This window comes from Leopardus geoffroyi, chromosome C1 (genome assembly GCF_018350155.1).
Source record: "Leopardus geoffroyi isolate Oge1 chromosome C1, O.geoffroyi_Oge1_pat1.0, whole genome shotgun sequence".
NCBI lineage: Eukaryota > Metazoa > Chordata > Mammalia > Carnivora > Felidae > Leopardus > Leopardus geoffroyi.
This window is the reverse complement of record NC_059328.1, coordinates 55,300,222-55,316,906: the sequence shown is the minus strand read 5'-3', so window position 1 is coordinate 55,316,906 and position 16,685 is coordinate 55,300,222. Positions and strand designations below refer to the sequence as shown.

General features: G+C 33.8%; 1 protein-coding gene across 1 annotated transcript in view; it reads left to right on the top strand.

Moving 5' to 3' along the window:
- The window catches only part of DNAI4 (dynein axonemal intermediate chain 4), an 87,870-nt gene that overhangs the window by 60,552 nt on the left and 10,633 nt on the right, over positions 1-16,685 (top strand). The window contains 8 exon segments of the mRNA XM_045477767.1: positions 345-553; positions 3,551-3,637; positions 4,891-5,042; positions 6,926-7,083; positions 7,375-7,496; positions 12,878-12,976; positions 13,612-13,838; positions 16,525-16,681. Of these exon segments, the coding sequence (XP_045333723.1) occupies positions 345-553; positions 3,551-3,637; positions 4,891-5,042; positions 6,926-7,083; positions 7,375-7,496; positions 12,878-12,976; positions 13,612-13,838; positions 16,525-16,681 (1,211 nt within the window).

The window sequence follows — 16,685 nt, the reverse complement described above, 5'->3', positions numbered from 1 at the left end:
TAAGGATAAGTTGTTTCTTCTGGCCACTCTTATAACCAAAAAAGGTACCATGCCTAGTAGACCTCTTTGTTCTTTGGCGACAACATATTCCTCATTTGGATGTGCTACTTTGGCTTATTCACTAAGTGATCTGAAAAAAATGCTAGCTTTGAGTAAGCCCAGGAGAGCAGAAGATTCTACAAGAGGCCCAGGTAGTCATTCAGAATGCCCTGTCACTTGGGCCATATTATCCAGCAGATCCAGTGGTGCTTTAAGTGTCTCAGAGGGAGAGATGCTGTTTGGGCCCTTTGGAAGGCTCTTGTAGGAATGGAGGACAATAATCTCTTCATTTGATTTAATTTTAGAACCAGAACCTGAAAAACCTGAAGACTTTCAAGAAGGTGAAAAACTTGAAAAGACAGAGGAAGAGGGTCAGAAGGAAGAGGAAGAAGAAATAGAAATAAGTACAGGACAATCAACAATACCAGCCAATTTAGAACGACTTTGGTCCTTTTCCTGTGACTTAACCAAAGGCCTTAATGTGAGCAGCCTTGCCTGGAATAGAACAAATCCTGTAAGTTATTGAACATTTTAACAATTCTGTCTTTAGTATATAAGGGTGACTGTCAAGTACTAGTTGTTTGTTTTCTCAGACATTAGGCAAGGGATTTTATTTGACATAAAGTGGAGTTTTTAACATACCTCTACAACAAGTTCATGTTTCAAAAAGTAGAAAATGATAATAGTTACAAAATAATTTTTTCTCCTTTAATATGAAATGTCATCATTTTAATTTTAGGAGATGTACTTGGGACACAGTATTCTCTGAATCCATATCAGATATTGAAAAGTGAACCAGAAGATAACATCTAATTGATTTATTTTCAGATATATCAAGCTCATGTACCCAAATTAATATTCTTCTTAAAGTAATCATATTCAGAAATATATACTTAATCTAGTGACCCTGAAAATATACAAGATAATTTTGAGATTTCTTAAAATATTATTACTACCAGTAATAGCAAATATTTTTTTAAATTATTTTTTTATTTTTTTATTTATTATTATTATTATTTTTATGAAGTTTATTGTCAAATTGGTTTCCATACAACACCCAGTGCTCATCCCAAAAGGTGCCCTCCTCAATACCCATCACCCACCCTCCCCTCCCTCCCACCCCCCATCAACCCTCAGTTTGTTCTCAGTTTTTAACAGTCTCTTATGCTTTGGCTCTCTCCCACTCAAACCTCTTTTTTTTTTTTTTTTCCTTCCCCTCCCCCATGGGTTTCTGTTAAGTTTCTCAGGATCCACATAAGAGTGAAACCATATGGTATCTGTCTTTCTCTGTATGGCTTATTTCACTTAGCATAACACTCTCCAGTTCCATCCATGTTGCTACAAAGGGCCATATTTCATTCTTTCTCATTGCCACGTAGTACTCCATTGTGTATATAAACCACAATTTTTTTATCCATTCATCAGTTGATGGACATTTAGGCTCTTTCCATAATTTGGCTATTGTTGAGAGTGCTTAACAGCAAATAGTTAAGTAGTACTTACTATGTACCAGGTGATACTGTAAGCATTTCACTTGTATTAACACGGTAACTCTGAGTTAGGTACTATTTTCCCCATTATGTTGATAAGAAAACTGAAGTACAAAAAGGATAAATAACTTGCCCAAAGTTACACATCTCTTAAATTCCCAGAGTAACACAACTCTAGTAAGTGAAACAGCTAGAATTCAAACTCTAACATCTGAATCCAGAGTTCTTGCTCTTAATTACTGCACTGCCAAAAATCATCTTGAGCCAAATTATATGAATCATCAAGTTGGAGAATGGTATGTTTGCTTTAAAAGAGAGATGATTATAGAGTAACGAGACTTATTTTCTCCTTGAGTTTATAAACTGCTTCTGAAGACATGATTCTCAATTAGGGATTCTAAAACCCTTTTGTGTAATAACAATACCTTTGGAATAAATATTTAGTGTATTTTTAAAGTGGTCAAAATGAATTGGTATATTAAGATTGTATTGTATAATGTAAGTTTAAGAATTAGCCTTTTTATTTTACTGCCACACCTTATAAGGTGCTATGTGCAAATATGCTAGTGGTTACGGTTTTTAAAAAAACAGAAAATCTATCATCATTCTTATAGAAACCTAAGTAATGTGTTATTTAAATTATGTATATTATTTTTAATAAAATAAAATACTTTTAGTACAGATTGGTTTTTATAAACTATATTTGGAAACCCCATGTAAGGTAAGTGATACTCAATAAATCAATAATAAATGTGTAATAAAGACAGGTGAATCATTTTTAGAAACTGAATATACCAGCATTTTAAAAGTTAATATATTGTTATTGAGATTAAATTTAAATAATTGTTAACAAAGCTAAAAAAATATGACAAATGGCATCTATTATATTTATTAGTTCATTCTACAAATACTTATTGAACATTGACTATGCCAGGAACTCTAATAAGGCACTAGAGAAACAGTAGTAATTTAGTCACACATAGACCCTGCCTATATAATAGTTCTCTCTGTGTTTTAATAAGGAAAATAAATAGTATTGTGGGAATACATAAGAGACGCTCATGAATGCTTTTTAGAGGAAGTGGTGCCTATGCTGAGTCTTGAAGCGATGAATAGAAGTTTGTTCATGTCAGTGTAAAAGGAATAGTGGTGAAGAGTGGTTTAAGGCAGAGGAAATTATAAAGAGGTGATGTTGGCTTGAAAGTAGGGTTATGGCAAAAATATATAATATATTTTTGATAAAGGTATTCTGATTACAAAGAAGAGGTTGGGTTTGGTCAATCATTAAACTTTTGTCTTTATGCACTTGTATAAGCATATCTTGAAATGCTTTATTAATCAGTTTGGGGTGCCATGACAAGATACCATCGACTGGCTGGATTAGAAATCAGAAATTTATTTGCTGGAGGCCAGGAAGTTTAAGATCATTGTGCTGGCTGATTTCATTACTGGTGAAGGCTCTCTTCCTATCTTGCAGATGGCCACCTTCTTGCTGCATTCTCACATGGTGGAGAGAGAGAGCTCTGGTGTCTCTTCCTCTTTTTATGAGGCCACCAATCCTATTGGATTAACATTATGACCCTCATGATCTCATTTAATCTTCATTACCTCCTAAAAGCCCTTTCTTCAAATATAATCACATTGGGGATTAGGACTTCAACACATGAATTTTAGGGGAGGAGACACAATTCAGTTCATGGCACTTTGTCTTTATATTTGAAATAATTAGGTCATTCTCAGAAACCCAGAATGTAGTAATATAATCTTGGAAGATTAATTCAATATATAAAAGAACTTTTCAGCAATTGGTTCTTTTTAGTTATTCATCAGTCTGAAAATATGATTATTATTTTGCTTAGGAAGATGGAGGTGTAAAGTAAAAATAAATAGTATACTGGTATTTTTTCTCAATAGAAGTGTCTTTCTATTTTTAACACAGTTCATTAAAATGTATCTTTATATATTTTCCAATGTTTTTATGCTACCCTCTCTTATTTTAAACATATTTTTCTGATTTTCAGGATCTTTTGGCTGTTGGCTATGGGCACTTTGGATTTAGAGAGCAAAAAAGAGGATTGGCTTGCTGCTGGTCAATAAAGAATCCTATGGTAACCCCAGTAGGAATAAACCCATTTTTAGTTAATTAAATATTGACATAATTCTCATAAAGTAGATAGTTTTGTGTGATAATTAAAGTCAAAAAATTATCGAGGAAGACTTTATTTTCTTTGGTTTAAATCTATAAGTATTAAAATTTATTCTTGTTGATATTAGGTAAAGTAAATTCATTTAATAAATATTTATTGGGTATTTACTATGTGCTACTAGATCTTATGATCCAGAGTTGAACCATTATTTTTTATCAGAAAGAAGAGCAAATTTGTGAGTGAAAATCCTTTGAAAATTATATGTTTCAGCTAATACTGAATTGTTTCTTAATGTATAAATATCTCATCACCTCGTAAGATAGATTTCTGCTGGCTTGAATACACACAAAATGGATGAATATGAATGACCATGTTATTAGCAAGAATTTTTCAAGGAGAATGATAAGAATCAGTCATGGTGTTTTTTTGTTAAACAGTTTTAGTCAGTCTGTTATTTTGCAGCTTTACGTTTAGTTTTAATTCATAACTGAATTGTGAAGTGGAAAACTTAGAAAAGGATCAGGAAAGCAAAATAAAAAATGATTGGAGCTTTTATAAATAATCCCAGTCTATTAGGAAGCTGGGTTTATGTAGAATTAAAAAAAAGGAAGGTAGAAGCAATTTTAAACATGTGAAAGTATTGATATAGGATCCATCATTGGTAAGTTGTCTTCTTTTCCGTACAGACTGTTAGAAGCAAGAAAGGATTTAGATTAGACTTTAAGCAAAGCAAAACAATAAAACTCTTCACAGAGTTGTCAAAAAGACTACTGTACAGAGTTTTTTTGTGGCTTCTTCTTTCCACCGTTCAGAAATGTCTAGATAATGCAAGCCTATGAAACAGATACTGGAAGATAGGAACATTGCTAGATAATTTGATTGGAGCCCATTATTTGTTTCTTAAAGAAAGTAAATCTATGATGATCATGCAAATCCTACTGAAAGAACACCAAAATATGATAATTATTGAGAAGGCCATGCTGTATTTCTTAAAATTATTGAGTCCTGAGGATTCATCAAAGGAAAGGGAATGACTAATTGACATTTTGTTTTCATCTATACTGGAAGTTAGGAAGAGAAGAGTAACTTAATGTAGACTAGCCCTTCTTACATTTCCACTGCCCCCAGACTTGTGTTAAGTCACCATTATACCCTATCTTACTGTGGCCTGCAAAACCCAGTTTAAAATGTAATACAATTATTTTTTTATTCAGTGGCCAGAACGTATTTATCAGAGTCCATATGGAGTTACTGCTGTGGATTTCTCCATTGGAGCACCTAATCTTTTAGCAGTTGGCTATCACAATGGTACCATTGCAATTTATAATGTACAGAGCAACAGTAATGTTCCTGTTCTGGATAGTAGGTGAGAATCCAAGAATCAGATAAACATATAATATGGGCTTTTTTTAGGGAGAAGTAAAAATTTAATCTAATGTTATCTAATTTTGAGTGAATGTTTATGTTTTGAGAGTGATACCATTATTTTTCACTTAATAATTCCTCTCTAGCTGAAATTCTCTGTCCTAAAATCTGTATGTTCTCTGCCCACCTCACCAACCTTCCTTGACAGTTTGTTTATTCTTAAAAAAATTTTTTTTAATGTTTATTTATTTTTGAGACAATGCGAGAGACAGAGTGCAAGCAGCGGAGGGGCAGACAGAGGGAGACACAGAATCTGAAGTGGGTTCCAGGCTCCGAGCTGTCAGCCCAGAGCCTGACGCGTGGCTTGTACTCATGAACCGTGAGATCATAACCTGAGCCGAAGTCGGACGCTTAACCGACTGAGCCACTCAGGTGCCCCTACAGTTTGTTTATTCTTTTAAAAGAAAATCAAAAATTTCCCCAGCTTCATTGAGGTACAATTGACAAATAAAAATTGTATATATTTAGGTTCTACAATGTGATTTTTAAAAGGGGTACAATGTAATTATTTAATATGTATACACTGTGAAATGATTACCACAATAAAATTGATTAATATGTGGTGAGAACATTTTGGATCTATTCTCTTAGCAAATTTTGAGTATATAGTACAATATTGTTAACTATGAACATCATGCTATATATTAGATCTTTAGAACTTGTTCATCTTCTAACTATAAGTTTGTACCCTTTATTGCTTTGGCACCACCTCCTCCAAGAAGCCTTCCCATTCCTTTCTTTTGTGCGTTTGTCTAGTTATCATAGCACTCATCATGCTGTATATGTATTATTTATATATATATATCTTTCTGAAGAGGCTGTAAGCAACTCGAAGTCAAGGATTAAGTCTTGCCTGTTTATCCTCAGCATGTCACATAATATTGAGAATGTAACAGGATTATAGTAAGTGAATAAGAATAAATAAATCAATCAGTGAATGAGTCATACTGAGAAAATAAAAAAAGTTAGAAGTGAAAGATATTGAGTATTGTTAGGTTTTTATAATAGAACAGATACCAATGGGGCAAAAATGAAGTAGTATATTTATATTAGTGTTTGAATAAACTTAGAGCTGAAAATAGGCATCAAAGCAAGGTCTGTACGCTTAAATTTGAAATTATCTGCATAGTTTTATAAGCATGGGCCTTTGTGCTTGTTTTAACAAATAATCGAAGTTATCTATGATTTTAAAAAGATTCAGAACCATTGCTTTGGGAGGTTTGCATAAAAAAATCAAGGACTAGGAACAGAGGAACCTATTATCCTGACAGGAAAACAATCACTAATCTGAGAAGTGATTTTAATTCTTCAGAGAAATGTTAAATCAGCCATAGAGAGAATCAAGCCAATGGGCAAGCCTGAAATATAGAAAGGTAAGGTAATTGTTTACTTAAATAAGACTTAAATAATTTATCTACTTAAGCTATGAAAAAAATCCTTATAAAGATGAAGATACTTATTTTCAAAGTGTCCAAAATAAATTAACACAACTTATCTAGGAAAAAGTAAATGAATAGAGTAAGGGAAAGTGTATTTTGAAAAGAAAGAAAATATTTGCTTTTGTATTTCTTTTATGGCATTAATATAATTAAAAGTAGTATAAGTTTCCTTTTATAAGAAATGAAAAAAAAACAAAAATATGAGGTGACAAATGATTGTTTTCCCTGTTTTTCAAAATACTTTTACTAAAGTGAAAGTGAACAATAGGGGCATCATTCCATAAGTAGGTCACAGTGCTCCAGGGAGCTGTCCTTATGACTTATACTCCTGTGCTTTTAAAAATTATGACAATGATTCTATATTTAGTGCTTTTCCCTGTTTTAGTGAATCACCTCAAAAACATTTGGGACCTGTATGGCAACTACAGTGGATAGAACAAGATCGAGGGACAACAGGGGATGACAAAAGAGAAATACTAGTTTCTATATCAGCAGATGGAAGAATCTCCAAATGGGTTATACGGAAAGGACTGGACTGTCATGGTAAAAAGAATGTATACAAATACACATACATATCAAATTACCTTTCTCTTATTATATGCTGACTTAAAATACTAGTGAGCCATGAGTAAGAGGTGACAAATTTTAGTTTGGCTACATAAGAAAAACTATTGTACTTGCTCATTGTTTTTCTCATTGGTATTTGCTAGTTTTAAGTTAATCACATGCAAAAGATGGCAGAACTCATACTATTATTTGTAGGAGGGACATACATTATTATACAATAGTTTTTCGTGTATTAAATAAGATATATGTTTTCTTCTTTAAATAAAGATTTGATGCGTTTGAAGCGAACTACTTCTAGCAGCAGCAAAAAAGGAGGGGAGAAAGAAAAGAAAGGTGAAGCTCTGATATCTCGACAGGCCCCTGGAATGTGTTTTGCTTTTCATCCTAAGGTAAATTATTCCAATCCATTATTCACTATTGCAAATGACAACTTCCAATAATTGAAATGTAGTAAGACATAAAGCAAGACAAAGGTTTAGCATGTTGATCAATATAGTGCCTTGCAGGTAAAAATAAAACAAATATAGACATAGCTGCCAAACTAAGGTGGAGAGGCACATTCCAGTTGGCTGTACTGTGTCTTTATCTGCTTTCTAGAGGAAAGGTCTATATTTCTGAGAAACTGTGGAAGGATTCTCTTTACAACTTCAAGTTTAACTTGAGTGCTTTATCATTTTGATAGAAACCGAATCTACCATACAGTCCACGATTTCAATGTGAGTGGTGACTCTCATGATGATGAGGATTAGGAAAAATAGTTAAGTTCATGGTTATCAGGAAGAGAATCAAATCAAAGCACAGTTAATGAAATTCTACTTTTTCTAATTATTTTTATCTGGAAGTACTTTGGAATCAGAAAACTCAGCAACTATGACAAACAAGGAAGCATATCCTATATATTTTTCCTTATATGTAACATGATCATCTTTTTTGTGACACCATCATCTACCTAATTATGCAAACCAAAATTTGAGCTCCTACTTTGTTCTACCCTATCAACCAAATGCTATTTAAGTATTATTGTCCTTTTAGTCCAAGCCTACTACTGCTAATGTAGTTCAGGCCTTTACTGCATTTCATGTTTTCCACAGCTGTTGTGTTCCAGCTGCTTTCACTCTCAAATTCTTGTAATCCACATTTCACCTTGATTCTAGAACAGTACTTCTCAATGTGGGCATGGAGGGGAATATTTTATCACCAGGGTATATTTCACAATGTCTTGAGATATTTTTGGTTGTTGCAGCTATAGGAGGTGGGATGTGGGAAGGAATGCTATTGGCATCTAGTAGACAGAGGCCAGGGATACTGCTAAACATCCTACAGTGCACAAGACAACTTTTGCCCTCCTCTGCACAGAAGAAGGGGGAGAAGGGGAAGAGGAAGAAAAGGGGTACTGGGGGAAAAAAAGGAGAGGGGGAAGGGGCAGGAGAAAGGGAAGAAGAAGGGGAAAGAAAAGAAGGAGAAGGGGAAGGGGAGGGGAAGGTACTGGCCCAAAATATCAATGGTGCTGGGTTGAGAAATCCTAGTTTGTTATCCTAGAAATGTCCTTGGTGTGAGGAATTTGAGATGATCATATAGTGTGTAAATAAAGAGTTTACTTCTTTTCTAATCTGGTTACCTTTTCTTTCCTGTTTGTACTGGCTTGAACTTCCAGCACAATGATGAATGGAGGTGTTGAAAACAAACATCCCTCTCTTGTTTCTGATCTTAGGGAGAAAGTGTTCAGTCCTTTTACTATTAAGTATGATGTAAGCTGAGATTTTTTTGTAGATACAATTAATCACATTGAGGAGATCCCATTACTTTACTGTTTGTTGAGAGTTTTATCAGGAATAGATGCTAGGTTTTTGTCAAATGCTTTTTCTACATCTATTGAGATGATATATAGTTTTTCTTTTTAAGTTTGTTAATATGGTGAATAACATTGGTTTTTAAATGTTTATTTCTTTTTTTTTTTTAATTTTTTTTTTCCAATGTTTATTTATTTTTGGGACAGAGAGAGACAGAGCATGAACAGGGGAGGGGCAGAGAGAGAGGGAGACACAGAATCGGAAACAGGCTCCAGGCTCTGAGCCATCAGCCCAGAGCCTGACGCGGGGCTCGAACTCACGGACCGCGAGATCGTGACCTGGCTGAAGTCGGACGCTTAACCTACTGCGCCACCCAGGCGCCCCTAAATGTTTATTTCTAAAATAAATTCCACCTGATTGTAATTTATACTTTTAATCTACTGTTGGATTTGATAGGCTTAAATTTTGTTTAGCAGTTTTCATCTTTGCTTATAAGGGATATCTATCTACAGTTTTCTTTTCTTGTAATGTCTTTGTCTGGTTTTGATATTAGGGTAATCCTGTAGAATTAGTTGAAAAGTATTCCCTCTTTACTTTTTTGAAAGAATATGTATACAATTAGCATTATTTCTTCATTATGTGTTTGAGGGGATTAATAAACTATCTGGGCCTGGAATTTCTTTTAGGAAGGTGTTTAACTTGTAACTAGAAATGCAAATTTTTACTAGATATAGGATTATGATTATTATAGTTATTATTATCATCTATTTCTTCTTGAGTGCATTTTGATAATTTGTGTCTTTTAAGGAATTTATTTCATCTAAGTTATTAAACTTAGTGGCATCATAATAATTCCTTAGTATTCTTTAATAGATATTAAAATATGTAGTGATGTCACCTCTTTAATTGCTACTGTTGGTAATTTGTGTTTCTTTTTTTCTTTAGTCTGGCTAGAAGTTTATCAATGCTATTGATCTCAAAGAACCAGCTTTTGATTTCTCTGAATTTCACGATTGTTTTTCTGTTTTCTATAAAACTGATTTCCACTTTGATCTTTATTTTCTTTCTTCTGCTTCGGTTTTATTTGCTCCTCCTTTTCTGGCTTCTTAAGGTGAAATCTGAGATCATTTATTTATGACTTTTCTTCTTTTGATGGAGGCATTTTTGCTATAACTTTTTCTCTAAGTACTGCTTTGGCAGCATCCCACAAATTCTAATATGTTGTATTTTCATTTTCATTCCATTCAGAATACTTTCTAATTTCTCTGATTTCTTTTTTGATTGATGGACTACTTAGTAGCATGTTATTTAGTTTTTAAATATTTGGGGTTTTTCAAGGATCTTTCTGTTTATTGATTTCTAATTTAATTCCATCACGATCAGGGAACAAACTTTTAATAAAAATTAATAAACTGAACCCTTTTAAATTTATTGAAGCCCAGAATGTGACATTTACACATAAATGTTCCCTGTGCACTTGAGAAAAATGTGTATTCTGCTCTTGTTGGGTGGAGTGTTCTATGAATGACAATCAGGTTAGGTTGGTTGAAGGTGTTCTCCAAGTTGACTATATCCTTGCTGATTCTCTGCCTACCTCTTCCATCAATTATTAACAGAGAGGCATTGAAGTGTCTGGGCATAATTATGGATTTGTCTTTTTTTTTTTTAACTGTAATTCTATCAGGTTTTGCTTTATGTAGCTTGAAGCTTTGTCTTAAGGATACAAATGTTTAGGATTGTTATGTTCTCTTGATTAGTCAACTCTCTTATTTTAAAGTGGTTCATAACTGGTAATATTATTAACACTGAAATAATCTTAGCCCGATATTAATGTAACCACCTCAGCATTCTTTTAACAGGTGTTAACATGGTTTATTTTTTCTTTTTATTAAGTTTTTATTTAAATTCCAGTTAGTCAACATAGTTTCAGGTATAGAATTTAGTGATTCAACACTTACATACAAAACCTGGTGCTAATTACAAGTGCCCTCCTTAATAGCCATCACCTATTTAACCCATCCCCCTACCCATCTCTTCTCTGGAAACCATCAGTTTGTTCTCTATAGTTACGAGTCTGTTTCTTGGTTTTTCTCTCTCTTCCCCAGCCATGTTTGTTTGTTGTGTTTATTAAATCATTTTCCATCCTTTTACATTTAACCTACTTGTATCTCTGTATTTAAAGTACATTTCTTGTTGGTAGCATATAGTTGGGTCTTGCTTTTTTATCCATCTTATAATTTCTGCCTTTTAATTGTGATATTTAGACCATTTACATTTAGTTTTATTTTGATATGGTTTGGTTTGAGTCTGTCATTTTGCTTCACTAGTTTATTGGTGATGGTGGGGTGGTGGTATAACATGTCTGGTCTCCTTGCTTGGAGGCCGGACTCTAAAGGGCTATCTCAACTCCAGAGCTTTTTGGAGGTTGGGCTGAGCCTTCTGTTGCAACTGCATCATAGTCAACTTAAATCTCTGCCCATTATTGTTTCTTTCAAAGAAATTATTCCTGAGAGAACTTCCCAATAAATCTGTTGCGTGGAAATCTCAGAGTTTATATACTGACAAGAATAACTCTAGACAGTGACCTTGAAGATCTCTACAGAAAGATAAACAACTTATAAATGGTGTTGGGATAATCACTGTTCATATATAAATGGAATTAGATACCTACCCCTTCATAAACAAAGAACTTTTAGAAGAAAATATAGGAAAACTTTGCTATTACCTCAAAATAGGAAAAATTTCTTAAAGCACAAAAAAATGCTAAGTATATAAAAAAGTTATAATACTAACTACATCAAAATGAGAACTTCTGTTTATCAAAAGACACTAAAAAAGTAAAAGGTAAGCCATACACTTGGAGAAGATATTTGCAACATATGTAATAGACAAAGCATATATAATAGGATATATAAAGAACTTTTATATAAATCAATATGAAAATATTATGAGTAAAATAGTTAAGAGACATGAACAGAAGAGGAAATACAAATGGCCAGTAAACATAAAATGTGCTCAACCTTGTTAATATTCATATAAATGAATTCATATTCATATAAATTCATATACCATTAGGTATAATTTTATACCTAATACAATGGCAAAACTTAAGATTTCTAATGTAACCAACCATTGAAGAGAATATGGATCAAAGGGAACTTCCATATACTGCTGAATATAAATTGGTTATGCTAGTTTGGGGAAAAATTATACTTTATTGTGTTGTTTAAACTGCTATGTTCCATGATTTTGTAGTTGCATTCTTAAGTAGTGGTACATGCTAGAACAGTGTGTCTCAAATTTTAATGTACATACACATTATTTAGGGATCTTGTTAAAATGCAGATTCTGATTCAGTAGGTCTGGGGTGGGATCTGAGAGTTGACATCTCTAAAATGCTCCAAGATGATACTGACTCCACATACCCAGGACATAGAGCCTGACTTTCAGACCTTTAGACTATGACTTCACAGTAGGAAATACACTTAAAATCTCTATTTAGTACCTACATATGGAGTTACAAATGCTTAAGACTCCATTTAGTTCAATCTTTCATATCCAGCAAAAAATCATTTCTTCAGCATTATATACAGAAATATTATAAAACGATGATAGAAAGTAAAAGACAACAGACAACTATTATCAAGATAGTTTTTCTAGTTTTGGTTCTTGAATTCATTTTAATAGATCTTGAGAGATCTGGTTTTCTTTATTTTTTTAACTTAATTTATTTTTGAGAGAGAGAGAGAGAGTAGGGGAGGGACAGAAAGAGAGGGAGACAGAGGATCTGAAGCAGGCTCTGCACTGACAGCAGAAAGCCCAATGCGGGGCTCGAACTTATGAACTGTGAGATCATGACCCGAACCAAAGTTGCACCCTTAACCAACTGAGTCACCCAGGTGCCCCGAAGGATCTGATTCTCTATTTAGCACCTTCACTAATATATCACAAGCCAATACATTTTAATTTTTATGTTGTAGGATACAAATATCTATTTGGCTGGCACTGAAGAGGGTCATATTCACAAATGTTCTTGTTCGTATAATGAACAATACCTAGAAACCTACAGAGGACATAAGGTTAGTTTAATTATAGTAGGTATGGAAAATTTATCTTTTAATATTTCTGAAAAAAATAGTATTTTTATACACACTACTTTTCACATGCCCTAAATTTACAACTTCAGAGTTACTAGTACGAATTGAATTAAGTACTGTCTTGTATGGAAATCATCAATAACGTGTGGGACATTTTGTTTGGCTTCCAGGTGTTCTTGATTTTTTTCTTGCAAGTTATGGAAGTCACAATTTTTATTCGTTTCTGAAAGACTTTGCTTATGATAACATGCTGATTCCAAAGTAAAATTGTCTCTGGCATGTACTTATTTTCTGTATCTTTTGTTCCATTTATATTTTCTTCATTTTCTCCCTTATTTCTGTTTTTTAAAGTAATCCTTATACTTTTTAAAGTAAATAAGTATAATATGTATTAATATTTAGTTAGTATTGTAACAACTATATTTTTATGTTTCTGTATGGCATTATTTAGGGAAGATTCAATTTATGACCTTACTCTGAGCTAAAATAATACACAACAATGCATGGTACCTAAATCTTCTAGAAATCTTAGCATTTTTAATTTGTTGGTCAAGTTTAAAGTATGAGATGTTAACTATTACTTACCTATGTATTTTAATTTGTTTTTCTAATTCTAGGGTCCAGTGTATAAAATAGCATGGAATCCATTTTGTCATGATGTGTTCTTAAGCTGTTCTGCAGATTGGGGTGTTATTATATGGCAACAGGAGAATCCCAAGCCATTTTTGAGTTTTTATCCAACTACTTATGTTGTTTATGATGTTGCCTGGTCTCCAAAATCAGCCTATGTATTTGCAGCCGCGAATGAGAGCAGAGTAGAGATTTGGCACCTTCACATCAGCACGTAAGTGTTAATGTTTTTCCTGGTGATATTTCTCATAGAAGCAGTTCAAACAAAATGATACCTGATAGTTTTGGTATTGGTTAGAGAGAATTGTGGTTACTTTAAAACAAGTAATAATTTACACTGTGAGAGTCCTTTATGAATAAAAGATATAGGCTAGGATGCTATATTCATTTTAATTACTTATGCGGTATGTAGTTTTAAAAATATTTAAATGAAAATAGGTTACCTTACTCATATCAAACTTTTACAGGAAGATATACGATATCATAGCTGCCTTGAATTCTTTTTCATTGCCTTGTTTTAGAAGAATGCAGAGAGGCAACTGTGTTTAACTAAAGATTGTTTGCAATAAGACAAAGAAAGGGAACAAAATAATTATTTTTTATAATACTTATTCTCTTACCTTGTTTTAAAATATATTCAAATGGCCATTCATTTAATTAAAAATTTTAATTTAAGGTGTGACACCAAAGTTATTAGAGGGTCACCTAGACCCATGTTTTCTTTTTAAAATGGAAATTCATACAATGCAGGAATAAAGTGTTTAATGATTCTATTTCCTCAGTTGGAAAATATTGTAGATTTTTATGTTAGTTATTAGCAGAAGCATCAGGGCAATATATTTTTGCTTAAAATAAGTGATATAAGATTCAATGGGTTTATTCTTTTTTTAAAAAAAACTTATTTATTTTGAGAGAGGGAGTGTGTGTAAGCAGAGGAGGAGTGGAGAAAGGGAGAACGAGAATCCAAGCATGCTCCACGCCATCAGCACAGAGCCTGATGTGGGGCTTGACCTCACAAACCTTGCAATCATGACCTGTCAGATACTTAACCAACTGAGCCACCCAGGTTCCCCTCAACGGGTTTATTCTTAATGACAATTTTTTTATCCTAGAACTTAATCATATAGTAGCTCTAAAATTTTGTCATGGCTTATACTATAAAATAGTTTGAATCCGAAACCAAGGATTATATCACAAAGCAATTTATTTTTGAGTATGAGATGACTAATGTATAAAATGACTACTTAACTCATCCCACCCCTGATTTTAATTTTTTGGTAAAACGATCACTCATCCCACCTCTGATTTTAATTATTATTTTTTTTTTTTTTTGGTAAAACTGTAGATCTCAGGACATTTCTTTTTTGTGTGTGTGTTTATTTAGTTTTTGAGAGAGAGAGAGAGAGCGTGCACGCACACACACACGATTGGGGGAGGGGCAGAGAGAGAGAGAGGGAGACAGAATCAGAAGCAGACTCCAGGTTCTGAGCTGTCAGCACAGAGCCCAATGTGGGGCTTGAACTCACAGATGGTGAGATCATAACCTGAGCTGAAGTCGGACACTCAACCGACTGAGCCACCCAGGCACCCCAAGGACATTTCTTAAGAAGTATGCAAGTTGCTGCCTTTGTTTTTTTTTTTTTTTGTTTTTTGTTTTAGTTTATTTGTTTATTTTTGAGAGAGAGAGACAGAGCACAAGTGGGGAAAGGACAGAGAGAGAGAGACAGAATCTGAAGCAGGCTCTGAGTTGTCAGCGCAGGTCTCAAACCCACGAACAGCAAAACCATGACCTGACCCAAAGTTGGACACTTAACCCACTGAGCCACCCAGGTGCCCCTGGTTCTGTTGTTTTTTAAGGGTATCAGTGGATTGCTTTGGATGACAGGGAATTTAAAAAGTTTTTTTCAAAATATTCTTTTATATTCCAGAGGTTCATTTGGGTCAAAATATCCTTCTATTAAAAGACATTTATTACTTAAGAAGTTGTATTACTCAGGGTTCTCCAGAGAAACAGTAGCAATAAAAAGAGAGAAAGAGATTTACTTTAAGCAATTGGCTCACATGATTGTGGGGCCTGGCAAGTGCCAAGTCTGAACTATAGGCTGGCGGGCTAGAATTTCCATCAGGAAATTCCATCTTGCAATTCCCTCAGTCCATCTTGCAATCTTGAGTCTGAAGGCAGTCTGGAAGCAGAATATTATTCTACTTTGGGGAACTCAGTCTTTTCTCTTAAGGTCTTCAACACATTGGATAAGGTCTGCCTACATTATGGAGCATAATGTGCTTTATTCAGATTCTACTCACCTACATGTTTATCACAACTAAACAAAATACCTTCACAGCAAAGTGTAGACTGGTGTTTGACCTTGTAAACAACTGAGTACCATAGCCTAGCCAAGTAACTACATAAAGTTAACCAGCACAGGAGTTTAAATTTATGAGTTCGCATCTTTTTTTTTTTAAGCTTATTTATTTATTTTGGAGAGAGAGAGAGAGCATGAACAGGGGAGAGATGGAGAGAGAGACAATCTTAAGCAGGCTCCACGCTCAGCATGCAGCCTGACACAGGGCTTGATCCCACAACCATGAGACCATGACCTGAGCCAAAAGCAAGAGTCGGATGCTCAACTGACTGAGCCATTCAGGCGCCCCATGAGTTCACATCTTAATTGTGACTTGCTTGAATTTATTTAGTCGAAATTTGTTCACTAAAGAAGTGAAAGTTTTGACTGAATAAGGAGTAGAGAAACAGTTATTTTGACTTTGGAAATTTACTTAAGTTTATTTTTGTTTTGTTTTTGTCACATGAAATCACAAAAAAATATCTCAGACTTTTCTTAATCTGTATATAAGAATATATTAACAACAAATACATTTACAAATAAAATATTTTATTACAGTTTGGATCCTCTGATTGTGCATGTTGCTAACCCCGGAATCAAGTTCACAACTGTCCTCTTTGCCAAACAAACAGATTGCCTTCTGGTGGGTGACAGTGATGGACAGGTTGGTGTGTATGAACTGAGAAATATGCCTGCTGCTTTGGATTCTGGCCGGGTAA